General features: G+C 41.1%; 2 protein-coding genes across 8 annotated transcripts; one reads left to right on the plus strand and one right to left on the minus strand.

Moving 5' to 3' along the window:
- Window positions 1-256: 256 nt before the first annotated feature.
- On the minus strand, window positions 257-6,933 carry HSDL1 (hydroxysteroid dehydrogenase like 1). 4 transcript variants are annotated; one of them, XM_054840415.1, is made up of 5 exons: window positions 6,801-6,933; window positions 5,475-5,707; window positions 4,403-4,848; window positions 2,147-2,374; window positions 257-1,240 (listed from the first exon to the last, which is right to left on the minus strand). In XM_054840415.1, the coding sequence occupies exons 2-5, from the start codon at window positions 5,692-5,694 to the stop codon at window positions 1,139-1,141; spliced, it is 996 nt and encodes a 331-aa protein (XP_054696390.1). In that variant the 5' UTR covers window positions 5,695-5,707; window positions 6,801-6,933; the 3' UTR covers window positions 257-1,138. The 4 variants fall into 4 exon arrangements, with proteins under 4 accessions (XP_054696390.1, XP_054696387.1, XP_054696388.1 ...); XM_054840412.1 differs by lacking the exon at window positions 6,801-6,933 and adding an exon at window positions 6,628-6,738; XM_054840413.1 differs by lacking the exon at window positions 6,801-6,933 and adding an exon at window positions 6,610-6,720.
- Window positions 6,821-21,317, plus strand: DNAAF1 (dynein axonemal assembly factor 1). Of its 4 annotated transcripts, XM_054840409.1 has the most exons (14): window positions 6,821-6,941; window positions 7,380-7,599; window positions 8,474-8,614; window positions 9,096-9,231; window positions 10,880-10,971; window positions 11,849-12,070; window positions 12,807-12,973; window positions 13,228-13,349; window positions 13,900-14,114; window positions 15,273-15,536; window positions 16,149-16,258; window positions 18,835-18,903; window positions 20,061-20,433; window positions 20,746-21,311. In XM_054840409.1, the coding sequence occupies exons 2-14, from the start codon at window positions 7,476-7,478 to the stop codon at window positions 20,850-20,852; spliced, it is 2,142 nt and encodes a 713-aa protein (XP_054696384.1). In that variant the 5' UTR covers window positions 6,821-6,941; window positions 7,380-7,475; the 3' UTR covers window positions 20,853-21,311. The 4 variants fall into 4 exon arrangements, with proteins under 4 accessions (XP_054696384.1, XP_054696383.1, XP_054696386.1 ...); XM_054840408.1 differs by lacking the exon at window positions 6,821-6,941 and having other exon boundaries at window positions 7,090-7,599; window positions 20,746-21,317; XM_054840411.1 differs by lacking the exons at window positions 6,821-6,941; window positions 15,273-15,536 and having other exon boundaries at window positions 7,090-7,599.
- The last annotated feature ends 1,411 nt before the right edge of the window (window positions 21,318-22,728 follow it).

Here is a 22,728-nt window from a genome sequence, read left to right on the forward strand (position 1 = left end):
ACATGACACAACTTAGTTCTGAGTTGTTCTCAGTTATTTGCAAACACATTTGTACCCAGTCTCTTAGTGGATGGGGATGAATACTAAATTATTCTCTACAAAACCTACTGATAAAAGTTTCTAACAGTCCAGAGGTTACTGAAGATAACCACTTCATAATCACGACTGCCTTATTCAGCAACACAGTGCAACTGCTGGACATCCTCCAGTAGGGATCTCAGGAAGCAAGCTAGCATAGTATACTGACCTCCTAGCGTAGTAAGTACATAAACATATTTATTTTTATAAACAAAAGCACCAAAATCATACAGCATCAAAACTGCAATAAGGTGGGTTTTTTTAAATTATCTTGCGAAACCCAGTAGTATTTTTAAATCAAAACATTATTTCTTCAGTATTTTTCTTTAGCTAATGTGTTTTTACACTCTTTATGCAATTCTCCAGCCCTATTTCAGATTGCTGAAGGAATATTTAAAGTATTATCAAGATCATTCACACTTGGAACAAGACAGCAAACAGGCTTATCTCCAAATTCCTTTACAGCTCTGTAAGACCTTTTCAGTAACTTAGACAACCTCCAAGTCAATATTACGTTGCCATACATCTTAATTTTGAGAAGTTCCTTAAATAATGTAATTCAAAAGCAACAACATTTGCACTTAAAACACACAAACATCTGCCCTTAGAAGACAGGAACGTTACACAGAACTACATACTGAAGAAAACACAGTTGACTAGGATTGTCTTTTTGAACAGCGTGATTTTAGGGGGCCCATTTCTGACAGATTTGGAGAATTCTCAAATTCTGTCAACTTTACAAGTTGACATCATGTAGCACTATGCAAGAGACAGTCATATACTGTCAGAATTAAAACTATACCTGCTCCTGCCCGATTACCTTGAAGAAGTGAACAGAGATTAACCTCAACAAGATTGGCTCTTTGTCATGGAGGAAAGCAATGGAGGAGCTATTTAATACAAGGATACAGAGAGGATCCAGACTTGTGATGTGCAGATTACACGTAGCTTGTTTATCGAGGTATGGATAAGTTACAGTAAGTCCACCAAGGTTCACTAAACAGTTTTGCAGCACTCTGATCAGGATATAGTAGTCATTACGCAAGACATCTGGATATTCTTACTTCCCTTTGCATGTTAAAGCTTCCTTGCGTACAATTCTGCAAAAATACATTGCAAACCATGCCCAGATCCATTCAGGTAGGCGCTCGCCCAACGTGAACTGTGGAGAGGCGCAGGGAGACAAGAGAAAAGAAAAAGAAGAAATGAAGGGACGGATTAAGATATATTCCATTAAACAAACAGTTTCTCAAATTACCACTAAAGCAGGGTAAAACCTGCTCAAACATCAGCAACTAAGTCTTAAATTCAACCCCCTGAAAGTAAATATATTTAGACATTTTTGAAGTAGTGCACACAGCTGAACTGTTAGGTTCTGCAAGTAAATCCTGAAGTGGTTTGCTCAAGTTTGCAACAGCAACATTGCCCACTTCCTTTAATTGCCACATCTTGCCAGAATCCTTCCATCTCTTTTATTCCTTGTAGACTAATCCCCACTTCTTCAGTTCCTTCTACTTGACCTAATGCTACAGAAAACCATGGAGTAGGACACATGAGATATGACCAGTGTTCATAAAATTACTTCGGAGCCTACAGTCTGCCCCCAAAAATGAAAACCTAACATACAAAGGACCTGCTTCCAGATAGCATAGAGTAAAAATGTGGGCTTTTTGTTTTTCTGCTATTATTCCATTCTCCTTACCCACTCTTCCCGAAAGTAGAAATACACTCAATAAACTAAGATTGAAAAAAAATACTTCTGTTGATAGAAGACAGTGAAACGCTTGCCCAGTCAGCAACTTTTGAATAAAAAGTTGACTCCTTCCCATTTTTTGCTGCACATTTCCAGTAGGAATTGGATTCACTCTCTCATTCTAAAAATAAGCATGCCTGCACAAAATTTTTGAAAGCAGAATTACTGAGAAAATATGGCACAATGCCTTTAAGTCCTACAATATATACTGCACTTTTTCACAATATGAGCATAGTTTTCATTCAGACTCCTAAGAAATTAAACAGCTTATTTACTTCTATTGACAAACACGAATACTTTAATGAATTCCATTACCTTTATTGCATGTTTCCAGTAACCAGTAGTCCTTGTGGATAACCCAAGAGTAGAAATAGCGTGACTTGCATATTCTTCAGCAGAAGGAAAAAAGAATGATCTCTTCGATGCAGCACTGCTGCACGCTACCATTTTTGTAGCAATTACAAATGGCGTTAAACTCTGAACAAAAATTCCTTTTGAGGCATACTCATAATGTAGTGCTCTGCTGAAGTAGTCCAAGTAGGTCTAGAAAAACAAAAGCAGAAAGAGACATCTTTTTATATTTTTTTTTTTTAAAAAATCAAGTCTCAGAGCAGAATTTCATTAAAATTACAGAAAAGTTGTAGCATATTTTATACACCAGCTAAAAAAGTAGAACCTTGAATAGTATAAAAATACACTTTTCTAGAGCATTGCCAACATTTCTATTTGTTGCTATTTGTTTGCTAAAAACCTGCAGCGGTACAGTAACTTACAGGAGAAAGCGACTGCTTAACTCTCTGATGTGAATTTAACAAACAATCTGATAATTTCTACTTAAAACCAACACAGCAACATTTATTTCATCCAAAACAAACACCTTGTTTAGTTTGGGGGCATTGCAGGGGACGTTCTAAAGCTAACTGTATGTACTGTTGTCAAAAGGACAAAATGAAGGCTCATTCTTTAATACATTTACAGGTGAATTTCATACTCAACTGATCTTCCCCAGAAGTTAGCTTAATTACTTCCTGCAACTCCCTTGTGCAAAATTCAGCATGCACTTGTTTACGTGTATCTGTATTATCTCCTTTAGGTCATGTTACTACTACAGAATAACATAAAAAAGCACAAGCCTGATAACTGGGATTGCTGGAACCAAACAGATGGGAAAAATAAGGCTTCCTCAGTCTTATCAAGGCAGCAACACTGATGCCATGCTGAAGCTACTGCTGGGCCGCACAGCCAATTACCCCCGAGAAAGAGCATTTTAGACTCAGCTTGTGAGTGAACGGGTTTCTGCTCCCAAACAGCCTCACAAAAGCCTCACTCCCAGCAAACTGTTGGGAGAGCATCTTCTACAAATGCTCTTACACCTGCTTTAGGAAAACAAGCCAACCACTTCAAACACCCTGCACTGTTAACACACAAAGAGGCTGAGGATGCTAGAGCAGCTTGTTCCCACTGCTGTGCAAACATAACTCTTCAGAGGCCAGGCTTTGAACTGGATCGCTGATCTTGGATTTGGATTAACAATGCCAGCTAAAGGAAGAAATTTTGGTACATTTGCTTTTGTTCTGTTCTTTTTCATTCAGGCCTTTTAATTGATTTAGTTCAGAGTGCAGTTCTACATACAGTTAGCATAACCAAGGTGGAAGATGCTCTGCAACAGAAACAGGAATCTTAAGCCAGTCTCCACACTGAAGAAAATGTGCAAGGAATTTTATACCTTGGGGTAATAAGAACTGTTTTTTCTCCAGGCAAAAGGAAGTACTCGCTATCCCAGGAGCCAGGCTGCACGGGGGTCAGGCTACAGCAGAGGGCAGCCACCGACAGCTGGGAGCAATAGCTACTACTGTTTAGACACTGGATTGAGATGAGATCCTTCTACAATCTCAGTTCCTTTTGTGAATTCAACAGGAAGTCATCCAGTGTAAATCCACATTCCCACATACATTCATATTTCCAGCACCCCCCAGCTGCACTATCCTATTCATTATTGACTGGATCTCCTCAGGAAGAATAATTACAGGGGGGGAAAAGTTCTTTTTGCTTCTCCCCAAATATGGCACAGACAACGGTGTAAGAAGCCTTCTGCCCCTTGGTGTTAGGTGAAGTAATGGCTTGATTTGGCCACCACCTTTGTCACAGTGGTGGCTTGAGCATGAGCATAGCCCATCTTGCTACCAAGTACTAGTGTGTAAATAGCTTGAGGTACATCTGCACAGTTCAGCTGAAGGAGAGAGAGGTGAAATTCTTGACCCTTTCAGTGGGTCACAGAACTGCCGCTTTGCACATCATTCCTCTGAGGAAGATAACATTTTTCCTAGAACTACCGTTATGCCACAGTTCACACACAATCCAAACAGCACAGACTTTGGTTCACAGCCCAGGATTGGTGAGGATAAAGAGCTTACTGCATATTACACGTAACATTCACCTCCGATATTTGAACAAATTCCAAGAAAACTTTCAGGTATATTTTGATAGCCTTGCTGAATGTGTTTACAACCAACCAACCTATAAGGCATCCACTTTTCAGTGCATGCCATTAAACATTAGACCCCAACTTACTTTAGAGGCTCCATAGATTGTCAACATTGGTGTCGGCTGACAACAGGATGCAGAAGAAACATTCACAATTGCTCCTTTCTTCCTCTCTACCATGCCCGGCAGTACAATATGCATCATCATGTTAGCAGAAGCAATATTTATGTTGATCATGTCCCACAGCATATCCTCAGACAGGTTGGTAAAATAGTCCGGGTAGGGATAAAACAATCCTACATTATTCACCAAAATGCCAATTTCTCTGTCTTTCAGAGCCTCCTTAATGGCTGGATAAGGCTCACGCCCCTTGCTGAAGTCAGCTACTATGAAATCTGTTTCCACTTTATAGGTTTCAGATATGCTTCTAGATACAGCCTCCAGTTTCTCTTTGTTTCGGCTGATTAAGATGATGTTGATACCACGCTTTGCCAGTTCTTCAGCATACGCCTTCCCGATACCATCTGTGCTACCTGTAATAGAAAAGAAAAAAAACAGGTAAAATTTGGAGCAGCCCCAGCTTTCCCTTTTGCCAGTTCTTTCAATTACAGCTTTATTCCATTCTCTGAAGGTCACCTGGCACTGAATATGGTGATCTCAAAACCACAGCAATAAAGACAACGTTGTCAGTAGCAACCTTCTGCAATCCCACCTCATACAAGTTTCATATTTTCTGTGACGCAACAGAGAGCTTTGTGTAGAACCTTAATGAAAGGCAAGGATATCAGGGCTACATGATGTAAAGCTTGTTGAAGAACTTGAGCACATGCAAAAAGCCCGTAGCAGAAGAAGGACCTTGTCTGCATCTCTCTACACCTGTATGCGTTTGGGGTGTACCTTGCAATTTTGGGGGAAAATTGCTCTGTGATTCTTTCCCAGCAGTCAGTCAACACACTGAGCATGCCCATCTCCTCAGGAATTGAATTTAGTAAGGCAGTGAACAACTGTCACTGCTCCAGCAGATTAACTTGCAACTGGAGATAATACAGGCCTCAGCTCGTGACATAAAGCTCACCCAGCAGTATAAGCTAGCAAGCTTTACAGTACTGGCATGGTATGTTATCTACACATAAGCAAATATACTGTTTCAGTCTCTTACCAGTGACCACGGCCCATTTTCCGTACCGCTTGACAAGATCAATCTCACCGCCCAGCTTCGGAATTAAATGCAACCTAAGCATGCTGTAAGTGTCAAATGCAAGAGAGACACATTTTCTCACTGTGTACCAAGCTCCAACTATAGCCAGGGCCTCTATGTAAAAATTGCAGGAACGGCTGATCTCTCTGTACAAGAGGAAGAAACGATCCACTGCAGCCATGGTGATCACAAGCCTGGAAAAAAATAGACACAGGCAATTACAATCACCTCTTGGGCCATGTAAACTTCAGACTGAATGGATAATCTTTGAGATTCAGCACATTACAGTCTAAGCACCATTTTTCATTGTTCAAGAATTTAGCTACTCATCAGTTATACTGCAATAACACTGATCAATGATACTGTAAAGAAAACAATTAAAGTCCAAGCTGATAAGGGAAGCTCAACGTGTAAAAACTAGTTTTTCGAAGATTAAGATCCTCCTACAAAAGAGGCAAGGATAATCGGCAGGAGAGAGAAGAAACTTCCAAGCACAGAAAGCTACACGAGAGCCACTGCAAGCTCAGAATCAGAAGTATAACTTCAGCCCCCGGTTATCACAAAGCACTAACCCTTTCCCAGCAAATGCACCGCATCTACCATGTCCTTATGGTTTGAAAATCCCTGAACCACGGGACAGTGCCGTGCGTTAACGTCACATCACACAGGCTTTCAGCAGAAAGTTTGCTGTGCCTCACAAGGTTTTGACTCGTGAATAGGTTTTTTTTAAAACGAGCACAAAAGCCACCCGCCCGCCCCCCCGGCAGCACCCGATCTACAACCCGTGCCGGCAGCTTACCGCCGCTTGCCTTACGGCCGTTACACACCGCCCTCCCCGCGCCTGGCGAGACCAAGCGCACTGCGGGCCGCAGGCCTCACCGCTCCCGGGAGGGAGGGCAGGCTCCGGGCGCGGCCTTGCTGAGGGACCCCAGCGGGCCCGGCCCGCCCCGCCGCCCCGCTCAGCCCCGGCCCTGCCGGACCCTGCCCGGGGCCCTCCCTGGCCCCAGCCGGGCTGTAACGGAGGGAAACCAGCCCCCCCAGCCGCGACCAACGGGGAGAAACCCTGCGCAGAGCCGGCGTCCCGAGGCGCTGTTACCCGCCGGGCGCGCCTCACCCGCGGCCGCGGGGCCGGACCCTCCGGCGGCACCGCGCTCCCCTCGCCCACCGCCACCTGCGCCGCTACGCGGGGCCGCCGGGAGCGGCCGCGGAGCCTTGTGGGCCTGCGCGCGGCGTCGCCATGGCGACGGCGGCGGTTGGGGCGGCTGGAGCGGGATCGGCTGCGCGTACCTCAGGGGCCTCCGGCGGGAGCGGGAACAGGGTCACTCGATCCCGTCCCGTCCCTCGCGGTTTTCGTCTCCTGCTCCCTGGGAGGCGCCGCGGCGAGGCCAGAAGGGGCCGTCGACCCCGTGAGCCGCGGACCCGGGTCAGGTAAAGGGAGCTGGAGTTCTAATGCGGTGTGCTCTAGCGCACCAGTCTCGTCCAGAGAGCTCCCGGGCTGCGGCAGCGAAAAGTGCAGGGCTGAAACGTAACAGCGTCCGCAGTCCTCGTGAGGAGACTAAAGCTGCCCTCGGGAGTCCACCTGGCTTGCAGCGGGGCAGGAGGCGGACGTTACGCAGGAGCAGGCTGTGCCTCGAAGGAGCACCATCGCGGCACCCTCAGTGTGCCAGCTGTGAGAGGAAAGAAGTGACTTGCTGTGGTTTTAGGGGGCTTTTTGGCCATGGTCCTCTGCTCTGAGCGAGATCCGTGGTGGGCGTGATTTAAAATAAACTCTCCCTGCCTTTTGGTATCTCCACAGTGAATGGCCCCAAGCTGCTAGCTCCGTGTAGGCTTGATAATTTACTCACATGGTTTTTTTGTCTGTAACAGGTTCTCCTACTAAAGCTTTTACGCATTTAGGCTGGAAGTTGGATTGTAAGTCAAATACCAACTTGGCGGACGTTTGTCTAAATCACAAATCTTAAAATGCAATCACAAAACGGAGACTCGGACAAAGGCCTTGCTGCACAAGAGGTGTCAGGGGAGTCTGTGAACGACACCAGAAACGAAGCTACCCAAACAGAAAGTGAAGGCAATTCTGTCAGCACAGGTGAGCCCTTCCAGCTGGTTCGCTGGGATGAATTTAGGGAACTTTAGTGAACATAGAGCCTAGAAATCACGTCTGTCATTACTTATCTGGACACAATACGCATTTATTCTTTCTCCCACTGAAGTCACTGAAAATCTTTCCATAACTGAGGCTGAGACTTGCTCCATTGCTATCTTCTTGTGCTTTTTTTTTTCCCTTCTCTGTCCTAGTTTTGGCTCAGATAGAATTAATTTTCTTTCTAGTAGCTGGTATAGTGCTGTGTTTTGGATTTTATATCAGAATAATGTTGATAACACACTGATGCTGGAGTTGTTGCCAAGCAGTCAAGGACTTTTCAGCTTCACATACCACCCCACCAGCGAGGAGGCTGGAGGTGCACAGGAGGCTGGGAGGAGACACGACCAGGACAACTGACCCAAACTGGCCGTAGGCATGTTCCATACCATATGACATCATGCTCCATATATAACTGGGTGGTGGGCCCGGAGGCAGTTCAGCTTGATAACTGACTGTCAGCTTTGGTTGGTCAGCAGTTGTGCTGTGCATCACTTCTTTTGTATATTATTATTATTGTTATTATTGTCTTCCTTTTCTGTCCTATGAAACTGTCTTTATCTCAACCCACAAGTTTTACCTTCTTTCTTTCTTTTTGATTCTCTCCCTCATCGCACTGCGGGGGGAGTGAGTGAACGGCTGTGTGGTTGTTTTAGCTGCCAGCCGAGTTAAACCACAACATTCTGTTTCTTTGATTTTCTTATTGCTGGAGAGATACCTTTTCCTGTGTTGCAATTATACAGCTAGCCTGACCTCTACATGTTTTAATTATAATTAAATGAGCTCTAAAATCATCTTGTTTGCACTGTCTCTTTTTAAGTGTATGGGCAACAAGTGCAACTAGAAGGTGCAGAGCAAGAATCTGAAGAGAAGAGTATCAAAAATGCAATTAATCAAAGGCAGTCTAAAGACAGCTTGAGTGAGCATAGCACTGGAGACACCTTCCGAAGAGTGCAAAAGGGTAAATTTGTAGAAGAGCTAGACTAACAAACAGTGCTTGAGATGACTCAGATAGGCCATTACTGCAATCTCTTTACATGCAAAGACTAAACTATTATTATATACTATAGTAAACTATTATTGATAATTAAATGTAATATATAGTAGCTGTCTAAGACCGTAAGAACATTGGTGCCAGTACTTTATTGTCACTGTACGTTATAATAATCTTAAGGCTAGTGGGTACTACCTGACTTCCAGATCTAAAAAAAAAATAAAATGCAAATATGAACAATTTATTTTGCAACTACTTATTTTACTACTTTGCCTTCTAAAAAAGCTAAGTTTTCTTTCATTAAAAATGTCAGCAAAAATCTTGGTTAGAACACTTCTTTTCTTGACATTCGTATTCAAATGCTCTTCCGTATTTCTCTAAAGTAATTGGCCACATGACACTTTTGCCCCACTCGTGCTGTTAAACTGCAACTTGTTTTCTTACAAAGATGTCAAAACTCAAGAGAAAGCCATCAACTGTATGTCCAGAGCAGATCAACAGGATGAACAAAAATCAGATGGTGATCACCAATCGGTAACCAACTCATTCAGACAAAGGACAGAAGAAAAGAGGGGCTGTGTAAGGTAATACATCGTTTATGGTTTTTATTTAAATCTTGGCATCATTGAAGTCAAAGGGAGTTTTGGCATTCTGCATGTTAATTCAGGAGAACAATTTTGAAGATGAACTTGAGTATAATCAATAAATCAGGAATTAATGATATTTCCAGCATCTATACAGCTTTTTTTTTTTTTTTTTATGGCCACAGTAGCAAACTACATTCTATCTACATGATGTCGTCTATTTAATGGATCTGGAGAAAATGGTGCAAACTCTTGTGGGAGTCATTTGTCAGTAGATTTGACCATTTCTCAGCATCAATTCAGACAATGCATTGTATTAATTCATCACAATGTAACTATTACAGTTGTTGAGATAATTTTAGCAGAGAAAATCCAGAGGTATCTTCTCAGATGGTTAACAATAAGATACAACTCTGTGGTGGGCTGACCCTGGCTGGAGGCCAGGTGCCCCCTAAAGCTACTCTGTCACTGCCCTCCTCAGCCTAGCAGGGGAGAGAAAATATAACGAAAGGCTCCTGGGTCAAGATAAGGAGAGGGAGAGATCACTCACTGGTTACCGTCATGGGCAAAACAGACTCAACTTGGGAAATTAGTTTAATCTTCTCCACCATGGATGTCCATGGGCTGCAGGGGGACAGCCTGCCTCACCGTGGTCTCCTCTGCGGGCTGCAGGGGAATTTCTGCTCTGGTGCCTGCAGCATCTCCTCCTTTCACACTCCTCTCTTGGACTACAATTGCTCTTCGTGTTGGGTTTGGTTTTTTTTCCCCCCTTCTTAACTCTTTTATCCCAAAGATGCTGCCACCATCACTGATGGGCTCGGCCTTGGCCAGCGGCAGGCCCGTCTTGGAGCCAGCTGGCATTGGCTCTGTCAGACGTGGGGGAAGCTTCTGGCAGCTTCTTACAGAAGCCACCCCTGTAGCCACCCTGCTACCAAAACCTTGCCATGCAAACCCAGTACAACCTTCTTTATAAGCTCTGGCTCTAATTTTGGTCCAGCCTAAACCAGCATGCACTGCAATGGCTGTTCATTAATAGTTGTAAAATGGGATTATTCTGCTGTTATCTCTGATTAAGCACATTGCAAGCAAATAATACAATTAAAAACCATATTTGCTACTATTTAATAATGTTGGAAGTCTGGTTGCGTGGGCTAGTTATGGAATGATATATAAGGAACAATGAAGATTTATCTTCCACTCTTGTACCTGTTTACATGTTGGTGAAACTTCCCAAAGTTTATGTTGCTGCTAACTTTAACATAGCTGTATTAGAGACAGTTACAGCCCTTTAAAGTCAAGAGACAGACTTTCACGGAGTTATCAGGAGGCAGATTGGACTGTACTTACATAGAAAATTTCATTATCCCAGGCTAACCAGCCTGGCACACTTCAGAATTAAGTTCTTAGGAAGAATGATGGCAGAGAGCAATAACTGCATATAAAGTAATTAGTGAAGGAACACATTTTATGAATGGAATTAATTGGAATGTTTTTTATTTGGAGTATAGTCTTGAAGGCTGTAGTGATTTCTCTTGCATAAAAGAACGATTAATTGTGTTGCATTGAAATCTGTTAAAAAACCAAAGATTTCAGAATGTGCACTGAAATCCATTTTTTGTTTTGCTTCTGCTTCCCATTATTATTTCAGAATGACAAAAAAGATTCTGCGAGACATCTGTAAACAGCAGAAATTATACATGACCCCATACTTAAATGATACGCTTTACTTGCATTATAAAGGTAAGATGTGGACTTGACTGTTTAGATTTATCATTCTAAATAGCATTTTAGCTAAGAATCTATTTAGCAGAGAATTCTCTGCATTTTAGCAGAGAATTACTGAAGTAAAGCATCTAATAATTCTTTTACATTAGAAACATAATTCAATTTTATATAATAATGAACTTGTGAAACAAAATGAGTCAAGGTAGAGAAGTAAACTGATTATAGCTCTAATTCACTTTGTGGAGTCATTCAAAGGATCACTAGGAATCAAGGGACACTTTATTTTTTTTTTTTTTCCCAAAACCAGTAGCCTCTAAGAAGTGTCTTAAAATAATGGTCTGGGTTGCATTCAGATGAAAATATATGTGTTTCTTCTTAAATGTGCTTATATAAAGAAGCTGGTTTCCAGCTTTGGGGACTTTTTTACTGCCAAATAAAAATGGTCAGGAAGACAATGAACAGTAAAGACTTGCTGCATGTTCTCAAATACTACTGAAAGAAAAAGAAGTTGCTAGAATGAACATGGACCATCCTTTTGTGATCTTCGAGCAGGTTTTTGCATGATACAGTTAGCTAGTTCAGGTTAGCATAAGAATCGTTTTAAATAAATAGGACGTGCTAAATCTACCTTCTATGTTTGGCCTTGGTTATGCTGTTTTCTCAATGTGTGTTATTTGAGCATCTAAAGGGCTGCATGAGATATAGACCAGAATAGGTACCTATGTGGTTTTGCCCTATATCAACCAGGTACTGTACCATTAATTCCGTGGAAATATTGGCAGTACAAGTGTTCTCACAGGCTGTTTCAGCCGTACTGGTTTAATGAGATTTACTCTTCCAAAGGCTTGTTTTCAGCCAATGCAACTTCATTTTAAAACATCTATTTCTGCAGGATTTGACCACCTGGAGAATCTTGAAGAGTATACTGGACTGAAGTGTTTATGGCTGGAATGCAACGGCTTAACGAAAATTGAGAATTTGGAGGCTCTGACAGAGTTGCGTTGCCTCTACTTGCAACTCAATTTAATTAACAAAATTGAAAACCTTGATCCCTTACAAAAGCTGGATTCCCTCAATATTAGCAACAACTACATTAAGACCATTGAGAACCTCTGTAAGAACTGTTGGTGCAACATGTTTTAACTTATAACAAGCCCATATTCCTAAGCTTTGACTAAGCTAAGCTATTATTAGTGGCACTAGTTTCAAGGGGGGGGTTATTCATGTTAAAATTTTGCACAATTTCCCATACCAAAGTCCACAAAGCTTCTCTATAAGAGTCAAACCTATGTGTTTTGCAATTTAACTAGATGAGAAAACAGAAAAGACATAGTAATTACTTTCATGTGGATACCTAGGACAATTCAGTAGTTTTTCCTCACTTCTTAATAACATCCCAGTACTTATCTGTGCCGCAGACAGGCTGACAATCCAGTTTTCACCATTTACTTTACAGTTAAGATGTTCTTTGGCAGTTGCAGACACGATTACCAAATCTTTTATGGCTATTAAAGGATTTATTCCATCTTCAGCAGAAAATATAAAAGAATTCCTCTACATTTTCATTTGCGTACATTGGGAGTAATTTGCAACACGAGCTCTTGCTTTTGTGTAACTGACTAGTTTGAAACGCGAATTAAAACCAACCACCATCCTGAAACCAAACAACTGTTTTTCCTGGGGTAAAGAAAGCAGCTTTGGAGGCCTAGATTTTTTTTTTTTCCCCAGGAAAAAAGCTCCCAATTCCACATAAACAAGTATTTTGACAATGCAGTTTTCTACTTGCTCCAGAAAACCCGCAGTAAAGTGGCTCTGACCTTTGCTTTCATTGTACTCTTCTTGTTTGACAGCTTGTCTGAAAGCCCTGCAGACCCTGCAGATTGCTCACAACAAGTTACAAACATTGGAAGACATACAGCACTTGCAAGAATGCCCAAGTATTTCTGTTCTCGATCTTTCCCACAACAATCTAAGTGATCCAAGTATTATAACTATTCTGGAGACCATGCCTAATTTGGTAAGCCAAATATAATTGAAGGTTTGTATCATGTGTATGGGTTAAGTGGTTGCCATTAAATGGTTTTCTTGGGTAGTCCACTGTCGTGGTCTAAAAAAAAATGTTATTAAACTTTATTTGTTTTTTGTAGATTACCTGTAGCACCCAGGATGTTTTATTCACTTCTTGTTTTTGAAATGATAGGGAAAGTGCACATCCAGATTGTTTGGTTTTTGGTGTTTTTTGCTATTCAACTGTTTCCCTTGTTTCTCTAGCATGTGCTGAATTTGATGGGAAATCAAGTGATAAAGAAAATTGCTAATTATAGAAAAACACTTACTGTTCAACTAAAAGTACTAACATATCTGGATGACAGACCAGTGTTCCCAAAGGACAGGTAAGAAACAGACCCATCTTCTTTACACAGCAATAAAGCTCAAGTGCTAATGCTCACTTATCCATTTTTTGCCAATATTCTCATGGAAGGAAAGGAAGACTGACCAGTATAATTTTTTGAGGGTGGGTGACTTTGAGTACAAGATTATTATACTATGGAGTTCTACATCTAACATACAAAAAAAAAAAAAAGTATTTTTTCACAAGAGAATTAATTCTTGAAGAGAATTGTTTTATGCCAAGTCTGTAGACCAGAGACAAATCCCGATTTCAAAAGAAACTGAATAGGTGTCTGGAAAAACAGAGCCAACATCAGCGCTTCTGGCAGATCTCTGGTGGTATATTCACCAGCATTTGGATATCTTTGTTTCTTTTGTTGCAGTGCCACATACAAGATACGTGCATCCCTGTTGCGTAAGGGATTGTCACTCCTATACGCTTTTTTACTTTTGCAGCTATTTTATGCTGTTGCAAGCTATTTTAAATCTCTCTCTCAATATAAAAATGGGCTTTTATAGCTGTATTACAGCGACCTTTTGTGTTTTCATTAGAGCCTGTGCAGAAGCCTGGGCTGTTGGAGGCCTTGAAGCTGAGAAAGCAGAAAGGGAAAAATGGGAAACCAGAGAGAGGAAAAAAATCCAAGATAGCATCGATGCTTTAGCAGCAATCAGGCAAAAAGCAGAGGAAAAGAAAAGGCAAAAGTATATGGAAGAAAGAGGTGCAAGAGCAGAATGTGGAAATGGAGATACAACAGACATCCGAGAAGGTTTGTGGTTACTGTTTTGGAAGATGTCTGTGTCTGCTTCAGTTTGAATGTTTAAAATAAATTAATAGTTCCTAAATGTTCAGAAGCAGGCTGATGCAATTTTTGGAATATATTTATGAATCTCCTTTTCCCATACTAAATACTTTATTAACCTTGGTGCATTAACCACAATGATTTTAAGGAATCATCACCTTTCTCACTGCTGACGAAACAAAAAACCAACAAACTACTTTCTGTCCTGGCATTTCAAGCTTTTGTGCTCTTCCCCAGAGCAACCAGGTGCTAGCCAGGGCAATAATGGTTCCAGCAGGCATTTGTGGGTGGAGGCAGGCAGTTACACCCCAAGAGTGGTATTTCCCCAAGAGGCAGAACAGGGGCACATGGGCTCTGGTAAGACCCAGTGACAAACGCCGCTCCAGTCCCCAGGCGCCTCTCCCACTGCTGTGTTCACTAGCAATAAAAGCTTCAGCCTAGAGCCTACAGTAGCAGTAACACAGGCAGAGGGAGGAAGGTCTTTGATCATTTGCTTCACTCACTGCCTTTTTTTATGCCAGAAATTCTCCTGTCACATTATTCAAGGAGGCATATGTTTACGGCCAGTAATAGGTCCCTACCTAACCTTTCTAGAGAAGTGTGCGTGTTCCAGGATAAACAGGACTGAAGCCAAATCAGAAGGCCGTACTGCAGTGCAGAGGAGTGTTTATCGATCTGGTATGGTTTGGGGTTTCACAGGCTCTGAAATCAAACATGGTTGACTAACAAGCAAAACTTTTTCTGCAAGCAGGTAGATTGCATAAAGGAGAGGATACCTTCAGCATTTGTCACCGAGCCATCGGACTGCTCAGACATATATTTAAATATATAGTCATTTGTGAGTCTTTTCAAAGTTAACTGTAGATACCAGACAATTATTTACTATAGTGTTTTCTCTAAATGAGTTTTTTGCTGGGGAACTGTGTGTGCTAGGAAGTTGAGATGGGAAAACCCACAACATCGCTGCAATCTTGGGAGGACTACTGATCCACAAATAGCTGCTCAAACAAAGTATTGATGCATATTTTAGGCCAAACTATTAAGACCACGTAGTAAAGTTTGGATATTTAGAACGAGTAATGGTAGATTAACTCAGCAGTTTTAATGAACTTGTTTCTTCTGTAGGAGCACCTGCAAATTCACATGATAGTGATGGAAATTCTAATACATCAGAGATTTCAAAAATATCAGAAGATGAAGAAACTCAAGAGAAGACTGAGAAATTTAGAAATGAAAGTTTTGATGCTCATGATGAAGTGATAACGCTTGTACCAAATAGGGGAGACGATAACACAGATCTCCCATCTGGAAATATTCCTGCTAGAATGCAAGAGGATGCACAAGAATCAAACTCTTACAAACACTCAAACTTCAACAAGAAGGCAGATGGTAATGTACACAGTGAAGAACCAAACCAAACTGAGGATGCAGAGACGATGAGCCAAACTCTTAGTATAACACCGCCTCTGCTGTGACTCAAACCAACTGATTCATAGATAAGAGCATCCCATTAGACTTACACAATGACTAGTTGAAAATCGAGTAATACTGGATAAAATATTCTTTAAATACAACAAACAAACAAAATTCTGAGAGCTCAAGCTGCAACTTCTGCTTCATAAAGGTGGAATTCCACTTCTCATGCATGCCAGGGTTAGCGGCAGGACAGGAGAGCTTACAGGCTTCCCTTGCTCCCACAGAAATTGTGCAGTGTGTCTGCCAGCAGAAGCTGGACATCACTCTAGAGGTGGTTTTGTGCCTTCACACACCATGAACGCTTTTGTAGATTTGTGGAATACATTATTGCAAAATGGAAATATTAATTTATACAATATAAGGGAGACCAAGAATTTGATGGAAAGACAAAGCACTGGATTCAGCTTTGAATTCTGAATGGCCATCAGGTCACCAAGCAGTTTGGTTTTGCAGTGCTTGCTGTTGCAATATCGAAAGTCTTTTATTCAGCTAGTTCTCTGCAGCTGAGTATTGATTTTTCTTTAGATCTACCAGGAGAGAAGGCAGCGACTGCAAAGGCCGTGCTTCCTGAACTGGATGAATATACTGAAGTTGAACAGGTGAAACTGGAAACACCGGAGAAACTTTATCTTGACGTAGGTATTGGATTCAGATTTTGAGAAGTTCAGATTTGGGTATTTGTCTGCTCCCAAATTAATTCTTGTAACATCCTGGCTAATAAAACTACACGGGCAGGTTTCCAAGAAAGGTCAACTATTAGGAAAAGCAAAAGGAAAGAAGGAAACGAACCCAAAAAATAAAGTTGTAGGGGTATTCATTCTCTCCAGCGTAGCACGTGTAAAGAATTTACCACTGCTTCTAAAGTTTCTTTTGTCCTTTGGCCATAAGTCACGTGAAGTTGATCATCTATCTCTGTGATTTCTCTGGAGAAGTTAATGAGGGCTCTCATTTAAAAAATAGAAATCACAACAAAAAGAATCTATTGGATACATGCGTCCTCTTAGGCAAAACTTAAATGAAATATGCAGTTGAAAATGTATTGGAGAAAAAGCATAAGGAAGAAATAGCCACCCACTCATTGTAAATGTTAGCTAGCAATATTAGATATTATAAATTAATTCTCAAAATATAACTTCTAGGTGTATTTCCAAGAAAAGTAGAATGTGCATCATTCAGGTATATAACAAGTGATTGACATTTGTAATGCGATCTTCTATTATCTAAGATCTCTGTCTGATGATGCAAACATTTAAACATGTATAACCACATTTAACCATGAAGAGGACATGGATACCACTGAAAAAACACAATCTCACTTCACAGGAGAACTATTCACTGTGTCCTAATTATCGCACTGCTGCTAAACTGACAGTTTCAGATTATGACGAACTTCTGAGCTTGTGATTTCCCAGAGCACTTAATATACTCTTTGATCCCTTATACTGCCACAGTTAATTAAATTCTTACTGGAATGTTTTAGAAAGGTCTCTTATATCTTTTCCATGCTTTTAATTTCCCAGGAAGAAATTCCATCCTGTTATCGAAGGGGTCAACTCACTGCTTCAGTAGAGGGCTCACTGCTGCACCCTCCTGTTTGGCTGTTTTTAATAATAGGTTTAAGGATAGCGGAGAGAACTGGCAGCAATTCCAAGCATATACATCATTATTTTTATAAGCAGATCTTTCAGGGTCTGAAATAAAAGCTTTAAATAAATAGCGATACTGCAAGTACTCACAATGTGAAGATCTCACAGATCCAGTGTTTGCTTTTTTCTTGGTGCTATATGGCACCATAGCAAGCTCCTTTGCACAAACTTTAACATAGTATAAAAGGAACTCTTCAGCATACATGCTTGGGGTTTTTTCTGACACATAAGAAGTGTGACTATTCTAATTCTACAGAAGAAAAAACAAACCCAAAACACACATTAATACACATTTCAGTGTTCTACCCTATTTTGTTCTCCAACTGACGTTTAGTAATGGAAAGAGCTCCTCAGAACAACCTCCAATACTTACGCTATTGCAGATTTTCCAGAGAGACTTAGTGCTGACATAGCAGGGAAGGGCAGTGAAGATGCCAATGGTGAGAAGCTCGGGAGCAGCACAGTCGTCTTTATTCATGTCCTGGAGTCAGTAGATGGCCTCAGTAGTAATATAAGGGAGAAGAGCGGAGGAGGATTTGTAATGCGGTGGTTAGGACATCCCTCTGTCAAGCAGAAACAAGCCCATGTTGCTGCACATGCCTTGGTGGTGTTTGAACTGTATTCTGTGGACCTAAACCAGGATAACTTTTAGTAAGCAATTTTGGGTTGATCTGCAAATGCAGCCTGCCGATGGGAACAAGACTAACAGCTCTTTCACTTGCCTATTGAAGCCATGTTCTACCCACTAACATTAGTCTCAAATCTTAATTTGTACATTGTTAATGCTATTATAAAACTATGTGACTTCAGGATGTACTGCACTAGCTACAACCATATCAGGAAACAGAAATTTCCTTTGTTGATTTTAATTCTGTAATAACCTCCACCACGCACAACAGTAGAGATTAGATGTTCCTGATGCTACCATGCCAAGCAGCTTGCTACAAAATCAGTAAGCTCTAAAAACAGCTCAAAACAAAAGGATATGCTTTTACCAGGATTGACCTACACACATCAAAAAAAAAGGGGGGGGGGGCAAAAAGGTATTACTTTCTACCTATGATTTTGTATTCCCACCCTCTATTTTTGCTTTCATGTCAGCAAGCGATAGCTGTCTTGGATAACATTTTCTAACAGAAAGCTGAAATAATTGGACCTGTCTGAGGAAAACCAATTCTTAGCAGGCTTGCAGTTCTATATCCTTAATTCACAGTAAGGTAGTGTTTATTAGATGCATTTAGCTTAACAGCGCTTACTGATAAACAGTTTCAGGTAGACTGCAGATCTTGATTTGGCTCTTACCCATAAAGACAGGTCGCAGTTGAGATTAACTCTATTGAATAGAAGAGAACCAGCTAATAGACATAACCCACGTTTGCTTTTAAAATCTTGTTAATGCCTTGCTGGTTATCCTTCTTCCCTTCATAATCACACAGCGTAGTAGAAAATGGCATTCAGTCTGACATTAAGGTTATTGCCAATGGTTACCAATGAGACAGCGATGTCGTGTTTTATTGGTTACAGTAGCCTTTCCCACTGATTAACGATCTTGTGGTTGTCTTCAGGAACTGCCTGATTTAGAAGATATAGATGTAAATGAATTTACCCCAGAAGAGGAAATCTTTGTTCAAAAGGTAAAAGATTCTTATTAATTCCAGTGATGAAGCTTCCCTAAACGCATTTACAAATGTTTTGCAAAATGAGGATAATCTAAGTTGTGCAATGCTGGTTGGGAGATGCAATCAATTATGCATTTAGTCAACTAAAATGGATGTTTCAGCAGATCTTCTCTATCCACTTGAAAATCTTGTTTTAATTTGATTTTTTATATTACTGTGTTGCAAAAATAGGAGAATGAAAACTTAAGATCAAGTAATGCAACAGTTAAATAAGATAAATTTCTTAGTAGCAGGTAGTGTTTTAATGAAGATTACTCTTAAAATATACTTTACCAGTACTAATATGCTGCAAAGGACTGAATACATAGGACAAACTGCCTGCTACTGAATAAAATCAGACTTTTCAACTGAAAACACGGAGAGATTGGAACTCCTCTGCCTAACTTGGGGCCGGTCAGATACGAAGTAGTTCCAGCCCCAATGTTAGCATTGTGCTGTGCTCAAACTGATTTTCTAGGCAAAAGCCTATAAACAGAAATGAGAAAAAAGAAACCCTCAAAGAATAAAAGCACAGCTTCGATTCTCGTGCTGATGCTGACTCATACTTGCCTTGCTGGAGACAGAGGCTGATAGAGTACGTGTTTTTACAAGTCCCTCCAAGGTAATGCAACTTTTTCCTACAGTCAGGGCTCTTTTGGTCACAGACTCATAACAGTGTTGCAAAATGTCTTGGCCAACAGTACCTCCAATTAATCAGAAGATAAGGGAAGGGAACAAAGAGGATTATTGAAGGAGTATGCATTAGCAGCTCTCACGTTCCGAAGGGTGTTCCGTTCTTAAGTCAGATGAAGATGTTAGTTGGGTCCCTCTGTTTGGAGGTAAAGTAATAGCACTGAGCCCACACTGAATTTCTGCTGAATTGCTGAAATAGGTGGTCTTTTTATGAACTGTTAACAGTTTATGGTCAGTTCATTGCTAATGCCTGAGAAATAGTTAGCCCAAGATTCATCCACAAAGAAGCAGAGCTATGGTGAAGCACATCTTCCATGCATTTTGGGAGAACAGCACATCAAAGCTGACAGCTGTTATGTGGATCCAGGAGATATTTACCCATCTCTTAAGCTTTTGCATCTGGAATGATCTATTTTTGATTACGTTTTCTACCTTTACAGCACGAATATCACCCAAAGATTGAAATCATTTCTGAAATGACAAATGACAGCGATTCTGTATTAGAGGAAAACAATAAAAGCATGTATGAGAATTCAGCAGGAGAAGAAATTCCAACAGCGATTTTTTCAGATGTGCGTAAGATAAATAAAGAGCACGAAAAGGAGCACTTAAGGCCCCTTCTTGAAAGCCTCTTTACAGAGCCTGCTAATTCAGAAAGGCACTGGGAGACCAAAGATAAACAAGCAACCCCCTCAAACCCCTTAATACAAGAGGTTGTCAGCGAACCCAGGGATAATCTACTATTGTCACCAGTCTGCAATCAACCAAATGGCCCAGGGGAAGAGGACAGTCAGATTACAGTTACTTGCCCTGGTAAGATTACAGTGATGTAATTAATGACAGAGGAAAAGGTGGGTGGCACATACGCACTAAAAGGAAGGATTTGTTCAGCTCTTGTTGAAAAAAATTTTCAATCCACCATTAGTTAACAATCACCTCTTCCTTTTATTTATGTGGAAATCCTAATAAATTAGGAATTAAAAGCGTTGTTTTCTCTTTTCTACACAGAAGTTCTTGCTGAGTTTTATTGAAATGGTTTTCAAAAATTGGGCTCTACATTTCTTTCTGTAGTATTAAAAACCACCCGTGAGTTTCATTTACCTTTTGCCTTCATGCTCTTAACAGGGAATGGCACTGATGGTGAGGCACAGTGCCTGGCTGAGGGTGAAGGATGTCCTCATGAAGCACAAGATGACCAGGGCTGTGAGAATGGATTAGATGAATCACTTTGAAAAAAACCCCAGACCAAATCTGGAGCGCAGTGCCTGGCTGACTGCACGCAGTTGTTCTCAAAACGCAGAGCTCAGCAATGGCACCATTAGTTAGAACTGACATCATAGTTACAGTGGTATAAACCCCACCATCTTACACTGGAGGAGTTAGTGCTTCAGTCGGAGGCTGCCGCAGCCTCCAGCATCTGGCCTTCAGGGCAGAACTTGTGGTTGTGTCAGCGTGAAAAAAGCCCTTAATCCTCTGTAACCTGCAGGTAGCAACGCCTTGTGTTCCTGCTGCCAAAGCTGCCAGAGATCCTGCGGCCTCCAGCTCGTCACGGCAGCTGGCAGTGTTTGCCACTTTGAAAGCGAGGGCACTACTGTTCTAAGGTTAAATTCCACTCTCTGACATCATTTTTTCCCTTGTGTCCTTCTAGAAATTGCTTAGTGAAATGTTTATATCTTAGGGTTTCATTACATATGTAGTTGCAATGCATAAGGTAACATGTTTCTGTCATTTGAGCTGAATAAAGATCCTACTTGCAACCACATATATTTTCACTTGCATCATCTCCTTCCCAGTCTATGTCATACCAGATGCACTTCAACAACAAATGGAGATCGCTTCTTAACATGATATTTTATGGATCTAATATTCATAGACATCATGATTGTTTATGCAAAAACAGATGCAGAAATAGCGTCCATGCATGAAAAATCTGGTTTTACCTTCTAGGGCCATCTGTGATGAAGCATATACTTATACCTGCCATTTTCATGGTTTTTCATTGTGAGATGTCTCGGGATCCAGATTTGAATATAACAGAAGAATAAGCAGCCAGTCCATAGCGGCAGAAAGACAGCTTTGGTGTAACAAGCCAACCAAAGGAATTCTTCTTTCATTAGCTTCTGTCTTACATCACAGTGCTAGTCTTGTGCTAACGTGAAATGGAAGATAACAGCAGTGATGCCTCAGCCAGGTTCTCTCTTCTCCTCTTCCCTCTTTTTTTTTTTTTTTTCTCCTCCCCTTTTTCCCCTTCTGAGCCAGAGAATAAAATTTACAGAAGTGGAGACTGCTGGAGAGCAGGGTAAAAAAAGAGTTGGGGGAAATGGGCAAGTCTTGGCCAATGCTGCCGAGGCGTTAACGGCTCTCATTTTCCTAACGCAGAAGCGGCTGTGCTAGTCAGTCAGAAAATAACTGTACACTGTTTAAGCACATAAAAGCATTGGCCTCATCTTTGAGGGCTGACGTTGGTTTTATGATAAAACCAACAATTGCATCCTCAGGAGTAGAAGCTAGGCTTTAGGTGACCTCAATTCATTAATCATACCCAAGTTTAGGGGAGTGTCTTCTTTCATATTTCTATAAATCTCTAATAATTTGCAATAAATAAAATTGAACAGGCCTTGTAGATGCGCGCATTTAAAGAAAAAATAATTACTATGGGCTTGTTGAAAAGATGCGTTTCCAATTATCTGGGCGTAGGTGCCATCTGGTGGTAAGGGAACTGCTCCTAACCGTAATGCAAAATAATCATAAAAGCCCTCCAGGAAGAAAATACGATTGCTTTAAACTTCAGCTGTTTTCCACCTTCCATGAGGAAAAACATGCTGGTAAAATCCTTGGCCTCCAAGACAGGGCAGGAGGATGAGCAAGGGCCTGTCTGAAAGCATCGCTGCGGGGATTTTCTCTCTAGAAAGCTGCAAATGCTGCCAACAACATTTGTGAGCTTGGTCCTAAAAATTATCTGCTTCCCTCTTCTGAGAGAAGGCTGGATAAGGCTGCTCTGAGGGCTTTGGGCTGTGCAGGTTTCGTGCTCTGTGTCACTGCCTGTCCTGGTACCCCCCTAAGAACAAATTTGCAGGAAGGACCATATTATTACATCACACATAAAGA

Source organism: Grus americana, chromosome 13 (assembly GCF_028858705.1).
Source record: "Grus americana isolate bGruAme1 chromosome 13, bGruAme1.mat, whole genome shotgun sequence".
Classification (NCBI taxonomy): domain Eukaryota; kingdom Metazoa; phylum Chordata; class Aves; order Gruiformes; family Gruidae; genus Grus; species Grus americana.

What these genes read in the sequence shown, in the direction of transcription:
- HSDL1 (XM_054840415.1), bottom strand. Translation starts at nt 5,694, where the DNA reads ATGGCTGCAGTGGATCGTTTCTTCCTCTTGTACAGAGAGATCAGCCGT. An exon ending in CAATCTATGGAGCCTCTAAA is followed by an intron (nt 2,375 to 4,402) that starts GTAAGTTGGGGT and finishes TTGTTTTTCTAG; the next exon opens with ACCTACTTGGACTACTTCAG. An exon ending in ACTGGAAACATGCAATAAAG is followed by an intron (nt 1,241 to 2,146) that starts GTAATGGAATTC and finishes GCCTCTCCACAG; the next exon opens with TTCACGTTGGGCGAGCGCCT.
- DNAAF1 (XM_054840409.1), top strand. Translation starts at nt 7,476, where the DNA reads ATGCAATCACAAAACGGAGACTCGGACAAAGGCCTTGCTGCACAAGAG. An exon ending in GCTTTACTTGCATTATAAAG is followed by an intron (nt 10,972 to 11,848) that starts GTAAGATGTGGA and finishes CTATTTCTGCAG; the next exon opens with GATTTGACCACCTGGAGAAT. An exon ending in AGGAAATCTTTGTTCAAAAG is followed by an intron (nt 18,904 to 20,060) that starts GTAAAAGATTCT and finishes CTACCTTTACAG; the next exon opens with CACGAATATCACCCAAAGAT.